This window comes from Pseudophryne corroboree, chromosome 8, assembly GCF_028390025.1.
Source record: "Pseudophryne corroboree isolate aPseCor3 chromosome 8, aPseCor3.hap2, whole genome shotgun sequence".
NCBI lineage: Eukaryota > Metazoa > Chordata > Amphibia > Anura > Myobatrachidae > Pseudophryne > Pseudophryne corroboree.
The window spans coordinates 65886073-65904667 of NC_086451.1; the positions used below are offsets into that span (position 1 = coordinate 65886073).

General features: G+C 49.3%; 1 protein-coding gene across 7 annotated transcripts in view; it reads right to left on the reverse strand.

Annotated features, from left to right (window-relative positions):
* IQSEC2 (IQ motif and Sec7 domain ArfGEF 2) overlaps positions 1–18595 on the reverse strand; it is a 322858-nt gene that overhangs the window by 47957 nt on the left and 256306 nt on the right. For all 7 annotated transcript variants that reach the window (XM_063936555.1, XM_063936556.1, XM_063936559.1 and 4 more), the window contains one exon: positions 4860–5737. In XM_063936555.1, the coding sequence (XP_063792625.1) occupies positions 4860–5737 (878 nt within the window). The remainder of the gene's footprint in view (positions 1–4859; positions 5738–18595) is intronic.

Here is an 18595-nt window from a genome sequence, read left to right on the forward strand (position 1 = left end):
GGACGCGAAACCACGCCCCCTTCAGCGAAGCCACGCCCCTTATCACCCGCGACCGCACCGGGTCTTATAAAAGTAAGTGACGGGTGGATGCCGCGAATGTTGGTGCTGCGGGAGGGGGAGAGGGCGGGAGTGCCGCGGGTGGGGGGCAGATGCGGGTGGTTGCCGCGGGTGGGAGGGGGGGTGAGTGCGGCTGTGAGTGCTCAGCATGTCCCCCTGACTCAGCGGCAGCCGCAAGACTGTGAGGCGGGTAGTGTGAGTTCTGCTCACAATCAGCGGCTGCGATGTCACCAGGGGCAGGGAGTGTACGGGGAGAAGGGAGACAGGGGACTGGGCGGAGATGGGGAGGGGACTGTTCCTGCCCAGATCTGTGCCTGTGACTCCGCCCAGCGTTACGGCCAGGCACAGAATCACAGAGTTGGGCTAATATATAGGAGATGGGGCTAATTCAGACCTGATCGTTGCTGTGCGTATTTGCACAGCAGTGACCGGGTCTGAAGTGCGCATGCGCCAGCGCCGCAGTGGGCCGGTGAATGCCAGACAGCAGACGGCAGTCTTTACCCTGCGATCGCCTCTGCCTGATTGACAGGCAGAGGCAGTTGCTGGGCGGGAGGAGGTGGGCCGGCGGTGTTTGGCCATCGTCTGGGGGGGCGCAGTCCGGGCAACGCAGGCGTGCCCGGACCTTTGAGGGGCGGGCCGCAGCGGCTGCGCGACGTCACACGCAGCCGCTGTAACCCGAGCAGCGATGAGTAGCTCCCTGCCATGGCCCATGAGCTGCGCTGGTGGGGAGCAACTCTTCCAGTACAAAAGCTTTGTACTGGTGCGACGGGGCAGGGACTGACATGTGGGGTGGACTAGCCCTATGCTGGGCGCCCCCCAGCATGTCAGGGAAGCTGATCGTAAATGTGCTAAATTTAGCACATCTACGATCGAGTCTGAATCACCCACTATGTGCCTAAAAGTGAAAGCCATTCTAAATTACATGCCAGGGGGGCAAGCTCAGGAACAGTGCTTACAGACAGAAAGAAAGAACAGCCATGACCAGGGGTCGCTATGTGCATATGGCTCTCTATATTATGTCCTTGTCAGCTCCTGCTTCTAGAGCAGCGATAAAGCCATTAGCATTAAAAAAAAACCCCAGAAGGGCTGGCACTTGGTATTTGTGTAATAATGGGATTTGGAAATATATATACGATTCTAGACATGTTCCAGTGTTAAAGGAGACTAAGCACAAAGTACAGTGGTGGGCAATGTGATGCTATACTTCAGAGGCATCACTTCCACAGGGTGGTCTTCAGGTTGCCGACTGTCGGGATCCCGGCGCACAGCATACCGGCGCCGGAATCCTGACAGCCGGCATACCAACAGATATTCTCCCTCGTGGGGGACCACGCCCCCCCCCCCAGGAGGGAGAATAAATAGCGTGGCGCGCCACCGCGCCCACGTGGCGAGCGCAGCGAGTCCGCAAGGGACTCATTTGCGCTCGCCACGCTGTCGGTATGCCGGCGGTCGGGCTCCCGGCGCGGGTATGCTGGTCGCCAGGAGCCCGGCCGCCGGCATACCATACTACACCCCTTCCACATACTGTATGGCCCTGGCAGCAGACATGTCAGGTGTGATGTTTCCACTACAATGGCATCTGTCACACCCAGGAAAACATTGCAATTACTACACAGTGGCCAGTCATATACTCACTGATGTTATTCTAATGTAGTTTAGTAAAAGAAAGCTAGCTTATGATTTGTTGCCTTGTGTGTAAGTTGCCCTCACAACATGGCAGCAGATTTGTTGCTTCATGTGTAATGGGGGGTAATTCCAAGTTGATCGCAGCAGGAAATTTTTTAGCAGTTGGGCAAAACCATGTGCACTGCAGGGGGGGCAGACATAACATGTGCAGAGAGAGATAGATTTGGGTGTGCTGAGTTCAATCTGCAATCTAAATTGCAGTGTAAAAATAAAGCAGCCAGTATTTACCCCACACAGAAACAAAATAACCCACCCAAATTTAACTCTCTCTGCAAATGTTATATCTGCCCCCCCTGCAGTACAAATGGTTTTGCCCAACTGCTAAAAAAATATCCTGCTGCGATCAACTTGGAATTACCCCCCAATGTTCCCTCACAATATGGAAGCAGTGGTACATCCTATGACAGACATTAAAATAACTAACTAAACTTATAACCCGGGACCAAGGGGATACGGTCATTAGGTCGACAGTCATTAGGTCGACCACTATTGGTCAACATGGTTATTGGGTCGACATGTACTACATTAGGTCGACATGGAAAAAAGTCGACATGCGGTTTTCAAATTTTTTTCTTCATTGTTTTTTTTACTTTTTCATACTTTACGATCCACGTGGACTACGATTGGGAATAGTAACCTGTGCCAAGCGCAGTGGTAGCGGAGCGAGGCACCTTTCCCAAACGCGAGCCATGCGAGGGGACACTGTGCACTAATTTGGGTTCCCCGTCACTTTCTGAAGAAAACTACACAATTTTTTTTTTTTAAAAACTCATGTCGACCTAATGACCAGGTCTACTAATGGTCGACCTAATGAATAAAGTTTGGTGGGAAAAGGGTCTAAGAAAAACAGCCCGGGTCGTATTACCAGGGTTGGACCCGGGAAGGACATGGGTAACAGTGCGGTATAAATGCATGGTCCGAGCTATCCGACCTGGACCCTAAGAGCATCTCCTAGCGCTGGCAGAGGGAAGATCCGGCACTAACCCGGATCCAGACTGCGATGTAAACGAGTGTTTCAAATCGTGTTCAACTTACCAACCTGGCGGAGGAGGAGGGGGGGGGGCTTGGGTGTTAAAAAGGGGTACAATAGATTGACTAGTAAGGTCCATCATGTGGGACCACATGTTTTTATGGAGATTGACTGTATGGCTTACGGAAGGGCCCCCACACAGGCCGAGTGACAAGTACATTGTCCAGGATGACCACATATTGGATCCGGTCACCCATAACCAAGGCCTATTACTGGGGCTGGATGACCACACACAAAGGCAGATAGCTGCCACCTGTTGCCTGCATTTATCAACATGTCTGATAACCTGTCAGTTTCGACTGAACGATTATCAGGCCTAGAAGCCATGTTGGGACCATGCACACTGCCGTGTTATCAGGTTGAATGCTCAGCAAACTTCCTTTCAACTATCCAATTAACAGACAATGGCAGAACAAGGCAGGTTACACCTCCAGTTCTGTCCAGGTATGAGGGCTGACATTTCTAGGTTTAGGGGTCAGTCATACTAAACTACATTGTGATGTATGTTGTTCCAGTCCTGTGCCGAGTAGTACATGCAGGTGAGTGTGTAAGGCACCTTTCCAGGCAATGGCCGCACTCTGTACATTTACGAAGTCTGGTGACATACACTTCTGTTCAAACATTTGCAGATTTACCAAATCAGCCTGAAGACTTTCCATTTACGACACTGCCATTGTCTCCCTTACGCAGAACAAAACAAACACCTGTCAGAATACTCTTGCTAATACTCTACTTGAGGGTTGGCAGATAATATCATGCCTGGATAAAGGCCATCACCAATGTGTATTCCAGGACGGCTCATTAAATCCAATCTGATTATTCTTTGGTTATTTATGGTAGCGTTAAACACTCGGACGGGGACCGTGGCTAACAGCCTGCACTTGTGGGGCCAGCACCCCACAGATCTATTTACCTGCACAGCATAATACTGCAGTTTGGATATACCGATACTGTATAATACTGCAGATCACCTGACCTAATGGAGGCGGAAACACAAAATATATAGGACAATTGGTGTAACCTATAACACTGAATCAGGCTTTGCGATTAAACACCTCATTGGGTTCTATGGCAGTTTGCAGTGAACCAACCAGCATGATATCCCTAGTAGTAACCATCAAAGTTCTAGTATCACTATTAGAAGATTAACTTAAGGGGGGTACACACGGAGAGATCAGTGTTTAAAATCTATGCAATCTGACTAGATAGCTTAGATTTTAAGCACGGATCTGCAGTGTGTATGCCCCCAGCGATAGCGTTGCGCGGCCCTGCGCATTGCTATCGCCGATGCTAGATTGAGCCTGCATGCAGGCTCAATCTAGCTGGTCGCTCACATCAGCGCTGTGTGAAGTGAGCGGCCCCCGGTCTGTCCGTCCCCTCGCTCAGCACATCACGCTGTGCTGCGCGAGGGGAGAGATGTGTGAACGGTCTGTGTTAAGATCGCTCAGCACACATCTCCCCCATCAGTACCCCCCCCTTTAGAAATTCAATCTCTATTACCAGGATACTGCAGATGAACATCACACTCACAGACATATTAACTCCGATATGAGCCCAACGCTGAGAAATAATATGGTCAAGGATAATTAGACTTGTCTATTTTTTTAACATTTTATTTATATATGATTTTGAAATGGACAGAACGTCTATAGCAGCCGTTTGGCGGAGGACCCTGTTTCATCTGCTCTGTGGGACCCAAAATGAGGTCTGCAAGTGAAGCCACATCTGCAGACTAGGCCGCAGCATGTGCAGCTAATCCCCAAATGCACCAACTCTGCAGGCTGCCAACAACTTGTAAGACTGAATCAGTGTTTGTAGGGGGCCTGTCTTCATAAGAGGATCTGCCGGGCAGAGAAAAAGGTAATGACGCTGTTATGGTGGCATCCTCTATGCCATGTAATGGACACATGAATGGTCTAAGTTAAACATCCCAACAATGTACATCTCATGCCTCCTGATTACATACAGGAACAGTCTCCCATCCTGGCACAATCACAATAAGTCATAACATCTCTGGCCTGCCGTACAGCACAAACACCTTTCATACAAGCACTGAGAATCCTCTCTCTATTACGAGAGCACCTACTTGTTAAAGAGGTTCAGACCGATGCGGTACTGTCTCCTCTGCACCACATCATTGTTGAAAGCAGGAGAGTCCCAGCTGTGCCTAGTTTCCCTCTGGTACGTCTGTTTGCACAGCGTGTTGGGTGGCTCCCGGAGACTATCACGGGAAGAGGAGCCCGAGCTGCAGTTGATAGTTTCATTGGAGTTAGTGGTGCTGTTCAGACTTTCATTATCACCATCAGAGTTCTCCCCAAGTTCCTGTTTACCATGATGGAGATGCCGCACCCCTCCCATGCCACCTCCAACCACAACTCCCACCGGTGCACCATTATTCCCCCCTCCAGAGTCAGGAGGTGGAGGTTCTGGATGGTAGTGTCGATGTGGATGTGGGGACCGAGCAGGTGCTTTGTGAGGTGCTTGTTTAAGAGTTCCATGTGGGCTGCAGTTCTCTTGTTCATAAACAACCTGCCTATTTAGAGACCCTCTGTCCGACCTATCACTCAGGTCCACGGAACTGTCACTGGGGGGCTCAATAGTGAGCAATGGAAGATGAGCCCCTCTCATACGAAAGTCTCGGCACTCCATGCAAGGTGTGCTCCGCCTACTGCCATTCTCCCGACTGTCCTCCCGCGAGGAAGAGGTTGCCCAGTACTCCTGCCGGGTGCTAGTTCCTTGTGGAGTGTCCTGATCAGAGCTTGGAGGTCGGTCAAGGGAAAGGGGAGACACGGGTACTCCCTCGTCCATATAAAGTGTAACATCACTGAAGGAAGTGGCAGTACTGTCTCCATGTTGCTCTTTGCTTTCTCCTTTTTCCAAACTTCCCTTTTCATCTCGTGGATCTGTGCAGTGTATTGATCGGCAGCTTAGAGCATCATCTATGGACTCAGCCAGAGACTTTACCTAAGTGAAAAAAGACACGTAGAGTCATATAACAGGGACTAGTTTTCTGAATAACATAATATAATATATCAACAGTAGAACAAAGCAAGAGCAGAATTTTGAAAGATTGCGGCAGAGGGTACAATAAACCGGTTCATTGGTTTGTTGGAAATTACCATTATATTTATGTCCTGAACACAAGTAATATTAATAAACACAAATATGGATACTGTACACTAGAGCATCTACAGTGATGATCAGCAGACAACAGTAGAAGTCTTCTTTCCATTCATGTGTGGATCCAGAAAAAGGAAAACGCATAACTCCCAGCATTTAACCTCACTAGCAAACCTCCCCAAAAAATAATCCTGTTGCCATAAATGTCAAGCAGATGTATTCCCTAGGTTAATTATCACTGGCTGTAACTGCATATATTATTAGCTGCAAGAAAGGAAATTAACCCATCTGTGTCTGCCACCATCCCCTTGTTTTTGTGTGCGTCTGGATCTTATAGGCATTACTATTTACATGGGTGTTGAAAGGTAAAACCTGTTACAATTGAAGACAAAGCCTTGCACTTTGCACTTACTTCCAACAGAGCTGTCAAAACGTGCTTTCAAAGCCTCTTTGAACCATACCAAGTACCAAATGTTTATATATTCGGGACCAGTGTAGATAAACGTCAGCATTTACACAAGGCGGAAGCTTCTCGGTGAGTTTTGGTGTACTGGATTGCATACATTAGTTTATGGGTGTAGTACTGCTGACCGGCGGTCTCCTAACCACCGGTCAGCTTACCGACGCCGGGATCCCGGCAGCATACCGCCGCCGGGATCCCGGCGGGGAGGAGCGAGTGCAGCAAGCCCCTTGCGGGCTCGCTACGCTCGCCACGCTGCGGGCTCGGTGGCGACCTGCGGTCGCCACGGGTTCTATTCCCACTCTGTGGGTGTCGTGGACACCCCGAGTGGAAATAGTCCCTGTTGGTCGGCATGCCGACCGTCGGGATAGTGACCCGTCGGGCTGGTGGAGGAGGTCATGTGACTGTCGGTCAGCTGACCGGCGGTCACATGAATACCACCCTTAGTTTATGGACTATGGTGGTCATTCCGAGTAGATCGCTCGCTAGCAGTTTTTAGCAGCCGTGTATTTTAGCTTAGCAGAAATGCGAACAAAAGGATCGCAGAGCGGCGGCAAACTTATTTTGTGCAGTTTTAGAGTAGCTCAAAACCTACTCAGCGCTTGCGGTCACTTCGGACTACTCAGTTCCTGTTTTGACGTCACGAACACGCCCTGCGTTCGTCCAGCCACGCCTGCGTTTTTCCTGGCACGCATGCGTTTTTCCGAACACTCCCTGAAAACGGTCAGTTGACACCCAGAAACGCCCACTTCATGTCAATCACTCTGCGGCCAGCAGTGCGACTGAGAAGCTTCGCTAGACCTTGTGTGAAACTACATAGTTCGTTGCAATAGTACGATGCGTGTGCGCATTGCGCCGCATACGCAGAAGTGCCGTTTTTTGCCTCATCGCTGCACAGCGAACGAATGCAGCTAGCGATCAACTCGGAATGACCACCAATGAAAGTTCTGAGGTGCTTAGTGGGCTTTACGAGTAAACAGAATAGAGGTTTGTGAATAAATTCTCAGTGCACCTCAATACATTGCAGCCATACGTTACTATGAGTACCACCAACCACTACCATATTACGAATAGAAAATTATCATTTACACAGGTGTTGTGTGAAGAGAAAGAGGTCTTGTAAAGCACTTGGAGTCCTATTAGGAAAAAAGTGCTATATTAATAACATTATTATTATTCTTGTGAAGTCTTGTAATGCAGGCTTTAAGAATATCCACATGTAGGAGACTTTAAAGTATAGAACCCATTCACCAGCATTGCCCTGGATGCAATGGATACATTATTTTATTATTCTCTCCACTTAACTAGCAGAACAGGGAGGTCCCACGTGGGACCACTGACCTTTACTTAACCAACCTTTGTTGTTGGGAGAGGAACTATGTGGATGGCTGGGGATAGCAATATATCACCATGGAAACAACTTTGATCTCAGTATACTTTTTAGTGTTGCACTTCATCTGACACCTAGCCGACCCCCTAACTCTCACAATTTTGCAGTATGGTTTTGTAAGTGAGTATTTTGGTGAAGAGTTTGCAGTTTCTAGGCCTATTAGTTTGAGGGGTGAATTCACAAAGGCAAAAAAAATAGGATTTTAATTACCTACCCGGTAAATCCTTTTCTCGTAGTCCGTAGAGGATGCTGGGGTCCACATTAGTACCATGGAGTATAGACTGGTCCAATAGGAGCCATGGGCACTTTAAGAGCTTGAGAGTGTGGGCTGGCTCCTCCCTCTATGCCCCTACCAGACTCAGTCTAGAAACTGCGCCCGAGGAGACAGACAACTTCGAGAGAAGGATTTTACAGATAGTGGCGAGATTCACACCAGCTCACACACAAGGCAAACCAAGCTAACTAGCTTAAAACATCAGCAACGGCTGAACAAGATTACTTAACCAAGAACTAAGCAGTACTGAACTAAGTAACCACTGCAGGATCACGAAGTGCTGGGCGGGCGCCCAGCATCCTCTATGGACTACGAAAAAAGGATTTACCGGTAGGTAATTAAAATCCTATTTTCTCTTACGTCCTAGAGGATGCTGGGGTCCACATTAGTACCATGGGGATGTACCAAAGCTCCCAGAACGGGAGGGAGAGCACGGAGGCTCCTGCAGAACTGATTGACCAAACTTCAGGTCCTCAGCGGCCAAAGTATCGAACTTGGAGAACCTTGCAAACGTGTTCGACCCAGACCAAGTAGCCGCTCTGCAAAGCTGTAAAGCCGAGACACCCCGGGCAGCCGCCCAGGAAGAACCCACCTTACGAGTAGAGCGGGTCTTAACAGACGTAGGACACGGCAATCCTGCCGTAGAATACGCATGCTGTATAGTTAACATAATCCAGCGAGAGATCGTCTGCTTAGAAGCAGGACACCCAAGTTTCTTGGGATCATACAGGACAAACAGAGAATCCGATTTTCTGTGACGAGCAGTCATCTTCACATAGATTTTCAGAGCCCTTACAACATCCAAGGACTTTGATGAAATTGAGGAGTCAGTAGCAACTGGCACCACAATAGGTTGGTTGATATGAAATGCCGACACAACCTTCGGAAGGAACAGCTGACGTGTCCGGAGCTCAGTACTATCTTCATGGAAGATCAAGTAGGAGCTCTTACAAGACAAAGCCCCCAATTGTGACACACGTCTAGCAGAAGCTAAGGCTAACAAAGTGACAGCCTTCCACGTGAGAAATTTGACCTCAACCTCCGGTAGAGGCTCGAACCAACCCGATTGGAGGAACTGTAACACCACGTTAAGATCCCAGGGCGCCGCAGGCAGCACAAAGGGAGGCTGGATGTGCAGAACCCCTTTCAGAAAAGTCTGAACCTCAGGGAGGGAAGCCAACTGTTTCTGGAAGAAAATGGATAGGGCCGAAATCTGGACCTTTACGGATCCCAACCTCAGGCCCATATCCACACCTGCTTGCAGGAAGAGGAGAAACCGTCCCAGTTGAAACTCCTCCGTAGGACACTTCTAGGACTCACACCAAGATACATATTTTTCCAAATACGATGGTAATGTTTAGACGTTACTCCTTTCCTAGCCTGTATCAGGATAGGAATAACCTTGTTCGGAATACCCTTCCGAGCTAATATCTGGCGTTCAACCTCCATGTCGTCAAACGTAGCCGCGGTAAGTCTTGATAAGCGAACGGCCCCTGCTACAGCAGGTCCTCCCGGAGAGGAAGAGGCCTCGGCTCTTCTAGCAGTAGATCCAGAAGGTCCGCGTACCAAGCCCTGCTTGGCCAGTCCAGAGCAATGAGGATTGCCTGAACTCTTGTTCTCCTTATGAGTTTTAGAACTCTTGGAATGAGTGGAAGTGGAGGAAACACGTACATCGACTGGAACACCCACGGAGTCACTAGGGGGTCCACCGCCACGGCTTGTGGGTCCCTCGACCTGGAACAATACCGCCAAAGCTACTTGTTGAGACGACAGACCATCATGTCTATTTGAGGTACACCCCAAAGATCTGTCACCTTCGTGAACACCTCCGGATGGAGTCCCCACTCTCCTGGATGGAGATCGTGCCTGCTGAGGAAGTCCGCTTCCCAGTTGTCTACTCCCGGAATGAAGATTGCTGACAGTGCCAACGCGTGTTTTTCTGCCTAGAGGATGATTCTTGATACCTCCGACATTGCAGCTCTGCTCTTTGTTCCGCCCTGTAGGTTTATGTAAGCCACTGTCGTTACATTGTCCGACTGCACTTGAATGGCTCGATCTCGCAGAAGATGAGCCGCTTGGAGAAGACCGTTGTAGATGGCTCTTAGTTCCCAAATGTTTATTGGTAGGCTGGATTCTAGGCATGACCACCTTCATTGGAAGGTTTCCCCCTGAGTGACTGCGCCCCAGTCTCGGAGACTTGCAGTCGTGGTTAAAAGGATCCAGTCCTGAATCTCGAACCTGCAGCCCTCCATAAGGTGAGGTAGTTGTAGCCACCAGAGGAGTGAAATCTTGGCTTCTGGCGACAGACGTACCCTCTGGTGCATGTGTAGATGAGAACCCGACCAGTTGGAAGGGCCGAGCATGAAACCTTTCGTACTGTAGAGCCTCGTAAGAGGCCACCATCTTCCCCAGAAGGCGAATGCACTGTTGAACCGAAACCGAGGCTGGGTTCAGGACATCCCGGACCATTGTTTGTATCACCAACGCTTTTTACCCCGGAAGACACACCCTCCGCACTTCTGTGTCGAGGATCATTCCCAGAAAAGACAACCTCCTAATCGGCTCCAAATGTGATTTTGGAAAATTCAGGATCCAACCGTGTTCCCTGAGCAGATGAGTCAAGAGAACAATGGACTGCAACAACCTCTCCCTGGACGATGCCTTTATCAGCAGATCGTCCAGATATGGGATCATGTGCACCCCCTGTTTGCGGAGTTGAACCATCATCTCTGCCATCACCTTGGTGAACCCCCTCGGTACTGTGGAGAGGCCGAATGGCAGTGCCTGGAATTGATAGTGACTGTCCAACAGTACAAATCTGAGATAAGCCTGGTGAGGCGGCTAAATCGGAATGTGGAGGTACGCATCCCTGACATCCAAGGATACCAGAAACTCTCCCTCTTTCAGATATGAAATCACTGCTCTGAGAGACTCCATTTTGAATTTGAACACCCTCAGGTAAGGGTTCAACGATTTCAAGTTCAAAATTGGTCTGACCGAACCATCCGGTTTCTGTACCACGAAAAGGTTTGAATAATAACCCTTGCTTTGCATATGAGGTGGAACTAGGACAATGACCTGTGATTTTTTTACCAATTTTAGGATGGCTTCATGTAGGCTAGTCCTGACTGTCAACAAAGCTGGCAAGTCTGATTTGAAGAATCGGTGAGGCGGTAGTTCTTGAAACTCCAGTCTGTACCCCTGAGACACAATATCCTGTACCCAGGGATCCAGGCCGGATGACACCCAGACGAGGCTGAAACATCTGAGTCTCGCACCCACCAGCCGGTCCTCCAGGCTATGAAGTCCACGGTCACGCTGAGGATTTTGAGGAACCAGAAGCAGGTCTCTGGTCCTGGGAGCATGCGGGTGCAGGCTTTTTGGATTTTGCCTGACCACCTCTAAAGAAAGTGGTAGAAGGCTTGGGCTTTTTTTATTTTTTTTATTCTTAGCGGTCCGAAAGGACTGCTGCACAGCTGAAAAAAACGGTTTCTTCACAGAAGGAGTAGCAGAGGGAAGGAAAGGTGACTTATCCGCGGTTGCCGTGGAAATCCACGCATCCAACACTTCCCCAAATAGAGTCTGACCTGTGTAAGGTAGGTTCTCCACACTTCTCCTGGATTCCGCGTCTGCAGATCATTGGCGTAGCCAGAGTCCCCTGCGGGCTGATACAGACATGGAGGATATCCGTGCAGTCAGCGTACCCAGGTCTTTCATGGATTCCACCATGAACCCCGCAGAATCCTGTATGTTACGTAAAAACAATTCAAATGTCACTAATATCCATTGCATCCAAATCCACTAGTAATGTGCCACCACTTTACTATGGCTTTAGAAATCCATGCACAGGCAACAGTGGGCCCTAACGCCACTCCTGAAGCAGTGTATATGGATTTGAGCGTAGTGTCAATCTTACGACCAGCCGGTTATTTCAACCCGATAGAACCAGGGACAGGTAAAACCACCTTTTTAGACTGTCTAGAGACAGATGCGTCAACAATTGGTGGGTTTTCCCATTTTTATGCCTATCTTCCTCAGGGAAGGGAAAAGCAACCAGAACTCTTTATGGGATCTGGAATTTCTTTCTCTGGGTTTCCCTACGATTTTTAAAATAAAGCGCTTAATTCTTTAGACGCAGGAAAGGTTAGCTGGCTTTTTTGTTATCAGTGAAGTAAGCCTCCTCAACCTGCTCAGGTGTAGTGTCATTAATGTTTAACACATCTCTAATGCCCCCCCCCCCCCCCTCCTTCCCCTGCACTTCCCCATCACCGTCTGAAGTATCAGAATCGGTATCCGTGTCATCTTGCATAATTTGGGCAAGTGCACGTTTCTGTGGGAACATGCTAGGGGATTTTGCAGGAATAGGGCCAGAGCCTGATCAAACTGCCATAGGCTTCTTCAACACCTGAGTTTCAGTCTCAGTATTAGCTTCAACAATAGGGATCGGAGACAAAGCATTACAATCCTGTGTACATGGAATGGATCTCTCTTGAGAGGAAACATCTTCTGCAGCATATGACACAGAGTCCCTAGACATGGCTATGTGAGATAGTAAACACCCCCACACACACACAGCGCTTTTTAAGGTAGTACTAATGACACTACCAGCGCTGTCTGTGTACCTTAATAGACTACACAGACTTTACACAGCCTCCCCCTCCCTTCTACAACCCCCTGGTACTGTACAAGATAGCTGGAGTTGACTTGGATGGACAGCTCTCCCTGTAGGCGCTTCTGCAGGCAGGAAGATGGCGCTGAACGCTGCTGGGTCCGCTCTGAGTAAAAGCTGCTTCCCGCTCTCCTGTAGTTTATACTGGCCTGAGGAATTGTGCTGGCAGCGATCCTGGGACCCCGACAGGCTTGTTGGACAGTGTAGGGTGTAGGCGCTGGTTCAGGGTGCCCCTCACAGCACCGCACCATGTACCGCTGAGCCCCGGAGCGCAGTTAGTACTGCGCTCCCTACCCTGTTTCCACCATCTTAACACCTGCTCCCCGCTTGCCAGGGGGGCCGGTGACTAACTCGCCACTGAAGTCTTCTGGCTCTGTAAGGGGGTGGGGGCATGCTGCTGGGGTGAGCGATCTCCTGTGGCGGTGAACGTCCGATCCCCTCAGGAGCTCAGTGTCCTGTCAGTGGAGATAGTGGCCCAGACCCCGCAGGGCGGACACTACTCCCCTCCCCCTTAGTCCCTCGAAGCAGGGAGGCTGTTGCCAGCAGCCTCCCTGTGCCTAAACTCTAAAAAACACAAAAAATAAATAAAAACTCCTATGGAGCTCCCCTAGCTGTGACCGGCTCCTCCGGGCACATTTTCTAAACTGAGTCTGGTAGGAGGGGCATAGAGGGAGGAGCCAGCCCACACTCTCAAACTCTTAAAGTGCCAGTGGTTCCTAGTGGACCCGTCTATACCCCATGGTACTAATGTGGACCCCAGCATCCTCTAGGACGTAAGAGAAAAAAAAGTTTAGAAACAACACACAATGGTTTCCAATATCTCTGCAAATAATGTTGGTATCTGAAGGCCAGATCCACGGTTGTATTGGTGACTGGTCATGCAAGCCACGTGGTAGCTTTTACTTTTGGTAAGACGCAAAAATATGACAATTAAGGTCATTATGCATAACACACAGCGTGTGTGTGTAGTGGCGGGGGGTATTCTAGGTGTATGTAATGTTTCATGTCTAATTGTAAAGTGCAACAGAATATGCTGTCGCTATATCAGTAAATATTAATAAACATATGTCTGTAATACCCTTTTCATACAGAAAGTTCTTTAAATCCCAGCATTTCAGTGCCGGGTAGTTTTGCCAGACCCCCCTTTCACACACACACAAGCTAATTACCGGGTCAAGAATTTCTAACCGGTAATTTGCGGAACAACACGGGTATTTTGTCTGTGTAAAAGGGTCAACTCGGGTCGAAATTCCCGGGTCTCCGACTCTGGTAAAATTCCTGGGTCGAAGTCCGGGAATTTCAAGCCGGGTTGATCCTTTCACACAGAAAAAGAACCCGTGTTATTTGGCAAATTACCGGGTAGAACTTCTTCATCTGGTAATTTGGCTTTCTGTCTAAAAAGGGTATCCTGACATCCAGTCAGAAGCAGTCACGTGTAAGATCCCTGCCCTGCTTCTATAATATCTGCTCTGGCTAGAACTGAAAGTCACAGTCACCTTCAGGGCCCTGTCCGGGTGCAGCGCTGTGCTCTGCCTTGGCGTCATCGTCTTACTAAATGAGATCTACATTTAAAAGAAGTAAAACAAGTCCAGGCTCCTAATCCTAGCCATGGGATCTACGTTATACAGTAACATTCAAGAATCCATGACTTTTTATTGTTATAAGCCAGCGAAGCCCAATAGTCAGTAAGTGTATTATAACCACATGCCGGCCGTCCGGTTCTTATTAAAGAGGATGAGGTCACAGGATGACTGCTATGGAGCTCTCACGCACACAGGCTGTTGTGGGGCACTGGGCTGACAGACCTGATGAGGACCACGTCCCATCTCTCACTAATGACTTCAGTATGGATCCAGGGCATAGACCGCTCTAAGAGCATAATGGTTTCAAACAAATGAAAGATAAGCTATAAACAAAGGACGTTAGAGAGGACTAATACAGTAACTGTAGCAGAGGAACATAATACAATGGAGATATATATATATATATATATATATATATATATATAGATATATATATAGATATATATAGAGAGAGAGAGAGAGAGAGAGAGAGAGAGAGAGAGATTGATTTATGGTAAGACTTACCATTGTTAAATCTCTTTCTGCGAGGTACACTGGATTCCACAAGGAATAACATCAGGGTGTACAGTTGGATCTTGATCCGAGGCACCAACAGGCTAAAGCAGAGGTTCCCAAACGCGGTCCTCAAGGCACCCCAACAGTCCAGGTTTTAGGTATAGCTATGGCTCAGCACAGATGGTCAAAATCAAATTCGCTGAGGTGCTAATTAAGTCACCTGTGGCCAAGCATGGATACATTTAAAATGTGGACCGTTGGGGTGCCTTGAGGATCACGTTTGGGAACCTCTGGGCTAAAGCTCTGACTCTTCCCAGGATGCACTGCACCACCTCCTCTATAACTCCTCCTCCAGGCACTGGAGCTCAGTTTTGTTAACCAGTCCAATGCAGTAGCAGGTAAAAGACGACAGTAGTTAGTAGCGGGTGGTCTTCACTTTGCCGGCGTTCGGGCTCCCGGCGACCAGCATACCGGCGCCGGAATCCCAACCGCCGGCATACCAAAAGTTCTTTTCCCTCTTGGGGGTTCACGACCCGCCTGGAGGGAGAATAAATAGCGTGGCGCGCGTAGTGCGCCACCGTGGCCGCAGCAAGCAAGGGGCGCATTTGCGCTCACCCAGCTGTCTGTATGCAGGCGGTCGGGATTCCGGCACCAGTACGCTGGTCGCCGGGAGCCCGACCGCCGGCATAACATACTACACCCGTTAGTAGCCACAGACAACCACATTCTCACGACAGGAGAAGGTACCAGCGGCTAATGCCATACAAACCCAAAGAAGCTAAGTGGGTCAGGGTGGGCGCCCTGTGGAATCCAGTGTACCTCACAGAAAGATTTAACAATGGTAAGTCTTACCATAAATCTCCTTTTCTGCAGTGGGGTACACTGGTATTCCACAGGAATAACATCGAGGATGTCCTAAAGCAGTTCCTCATGGGAGGGGACGCACTGTAGCGGGCACAAGAACCCGGTGTCCAAAAGAAGCATCCTGGGAGGCGGAGGTATCAAAGGCATAGAACCTAATGAACGTGTTCACTGAGGACCACGTTATGGCCTTGCACAATTGTTCTAGGGACGCGTCACAGCGGGCCGCCCAAGAAAGCTGGAAGTCCAGCCTGTACATAAGCTTGTGCAATCACCATTCTAATCCATCTGGCCAAGGCCTGCCTATTCGCAGGACAGCCACGTTTGTGAAAACCAAAAACGACAAAGAGAGAACCAGTTCTCCTAAGAGTCGTGTCTCTTCACATATATACAGAGAGCCCGTACCACATCCAAAGACGTTCTTTGGAGGACAAACCAGGAGAGATAAAGGCCGGAACCACAATCTCTTGGTTAAGGTGGAAAAACGACACCACCTTAGGCAGATAACCAAGGCGAGTTCTAAGAACCGCACGGTCAGGGTGACGGACAGGATAAGTCACCCAAGTCTGAAACCCAATAGCCAGCAAAAATAAGACCTTGAGTGTAAGCCATTTAAAGTCCACAGACTCAAGAGGTTCAAACGGAGACTCTTGTAGGGCATCCAGAACAACCGACAAATCCCTAGGAGCCACAGGAGGGACATAGATAGGTTGAATCCGTAAAACGCCCTGAGTGAAAGTATGAACTTCAGGCAGAGTCGCAATTTTTCTCTGAAACCAAACAGACAAGGCAGAAATATGAACCTTGAGGGAGGCCAGACGAAGGCCTAAGTCCAGGCCCTGTTGCAGAAAAGCCAAAAGTTTGGCAGTACTGAACTTGTACGCATCATAATTCTTAGCCGCACACCAGGGGAAGTAAGAATTCCAGACCCTATAATAAATCCGAGCCGAAGCCGGTTTACGGGCTTTCAACATAGTTTGAATGACCGCCTCAGAAAATCCCTTGGCATTCAGAACTGAAGCTTCAAGAGCCACGCAATCATAGCCAGTTGTGACAGATCCTGGTAGACACAAGGGCCCTGAACGAGGAGGTCTGGGCATTGCAGAAGTAGAAGAGGACGCTCTATCGAGAGACCCGGCAGGTCTGAGAACCAATGCTGTCTGGGCCACGCTGGAGCAACTAGAAGTAGTATTCCTCCTTCTTGCTTGAAATTCCCTAGCACCCTGGGCAAGGGTGACACTGGAGGGAACACGTATGGCAGCCGAAAGTTCCATGGAATAGCCAGGGCGTCCACGAACGCTGCTTGAGGATCCCTTGTCCTTGCTACGAAGACCAGAACCCTGTGATTGTGTCGAGACGCCATCAGGTCTACATCTGGTAGGCCCCACTTGTCCACTAGGAGTTGAAAGACTTCCGGATGAAGGCTACACTCTCCGGCGTGTACGTCCTGATGACTGAGGAAGTCCGCTTCCCAGTTGAGGACCCCCGGAATGAACACTGCCGATATGGCTGGCAGATGGCGTTCCGCCCATAGAAGAATCTTTGACACTTCCATCATTGCATGAGCAGGAACCAGCGAGGATTTCTTCCAGTTGATGAGCCACCTGTGGGCTTGCAGGAATCGGACAGTCATTTCCAGATGACGGAGGGGAACCTCTGGGGAGTTCGCCAGGATCAACAAGTTGTCCAGATGCGGCAGGATCCTGATATCCTGACGGAGGAGAAGGGCCGTCATGACCTTGGTGAAGATTAGCGAAGCCGTGGTCAGTCCAAAAGGCAAGGCCTGGAATTGAAAATGTAGGTTGCCAATAGCAAACCGCAGATATTGCTGATGCGATAGGCATATGTAGGTAAGCATCCTGTATGTCCAGGGATACTATATAGTCCTTGGGCTCCAAGGCCAGAACAATAGAGCAAAGAGTTTCCATACAGAATTTGGATACCTTCACAAATTTGTTCAAAGACTTGAGGTTGAGAATGGGCCTTGAGCATCCATTCAGTTTCGGAACTAGGAACAGCGTTGAATAGTACCCCGCTTCTTTGAGCCAGAGGCAACGGCACTATCACTCCTGTGCCCAGGAGGGATTGTACCACCAATTGTAGAGTTTTTGCTTTCAACGGATCCAAAGGGATATTTGTCGAGCAAAACTGGCAAGGGGGACGTTTCTTGAAAGAGATGGCGTATCAGTGAGTGACGACTTCCCTCACCCAGGCGTCTGCAGTGGTCTGTAACCATACCTGGGCGAACCGCAGAAGTCGGCCTCCCACCCTGGGGTCCCCCATGGGAAGGCCTGCGCCGTCATGCAGCAGGCTTGTCTGGTTTGGAAGCAGGCTGACGGGCAGCCCAGGAACGTTTAGGTTTGGGCTTAGAGGTTTTGGAAGTGCAAGCCTGTTTCAGGTATGCCTAACCCTTTGCTTTTCTCGGAGGTCGTAAGGAATGAAAGGTGGTACTTTTGGACTTCGGAGCCAAAGGATTAGTACTCGGCCGATATGCAGATTTAGCAGACGCTAAGTCAGCAACAATCTTGTTCAGATCTTCCCCAAAAAGGATGTTTCCCTTAAAAGGGATCATCTCGAAGGTCTTTTTAGAGTCCAGATCCACAGACCAGGACCGCAACCACAGAATCCGGTGAGCCAGAATGGACGTAGTAGATGCTTTGGCTGCCAGCACACCGGCATCAGAGGCCGCCTCCTGAATGTAATGAGAGGCTGTAGTAATATATGAAAGACACTGTCTGGCATTATCAGAAAAATTAGGAGGTAGCTCCGCTTCAACTTCTTGAACCCAGGATTCAATAGCTTTTGCAGCCCAAGAAGCCACTATAGTACAGTAGGTCTATGCACAGCACCCGCAAGAGTGTAAATAGACTTCAAGCATCCCTCCACACGCTTATCCGTCGGTTCCTTCAGAGATGTGACGGTAGTGACAGGCAGAGTAGAAGACACCACCAGACGTGCCACATGAGTCCA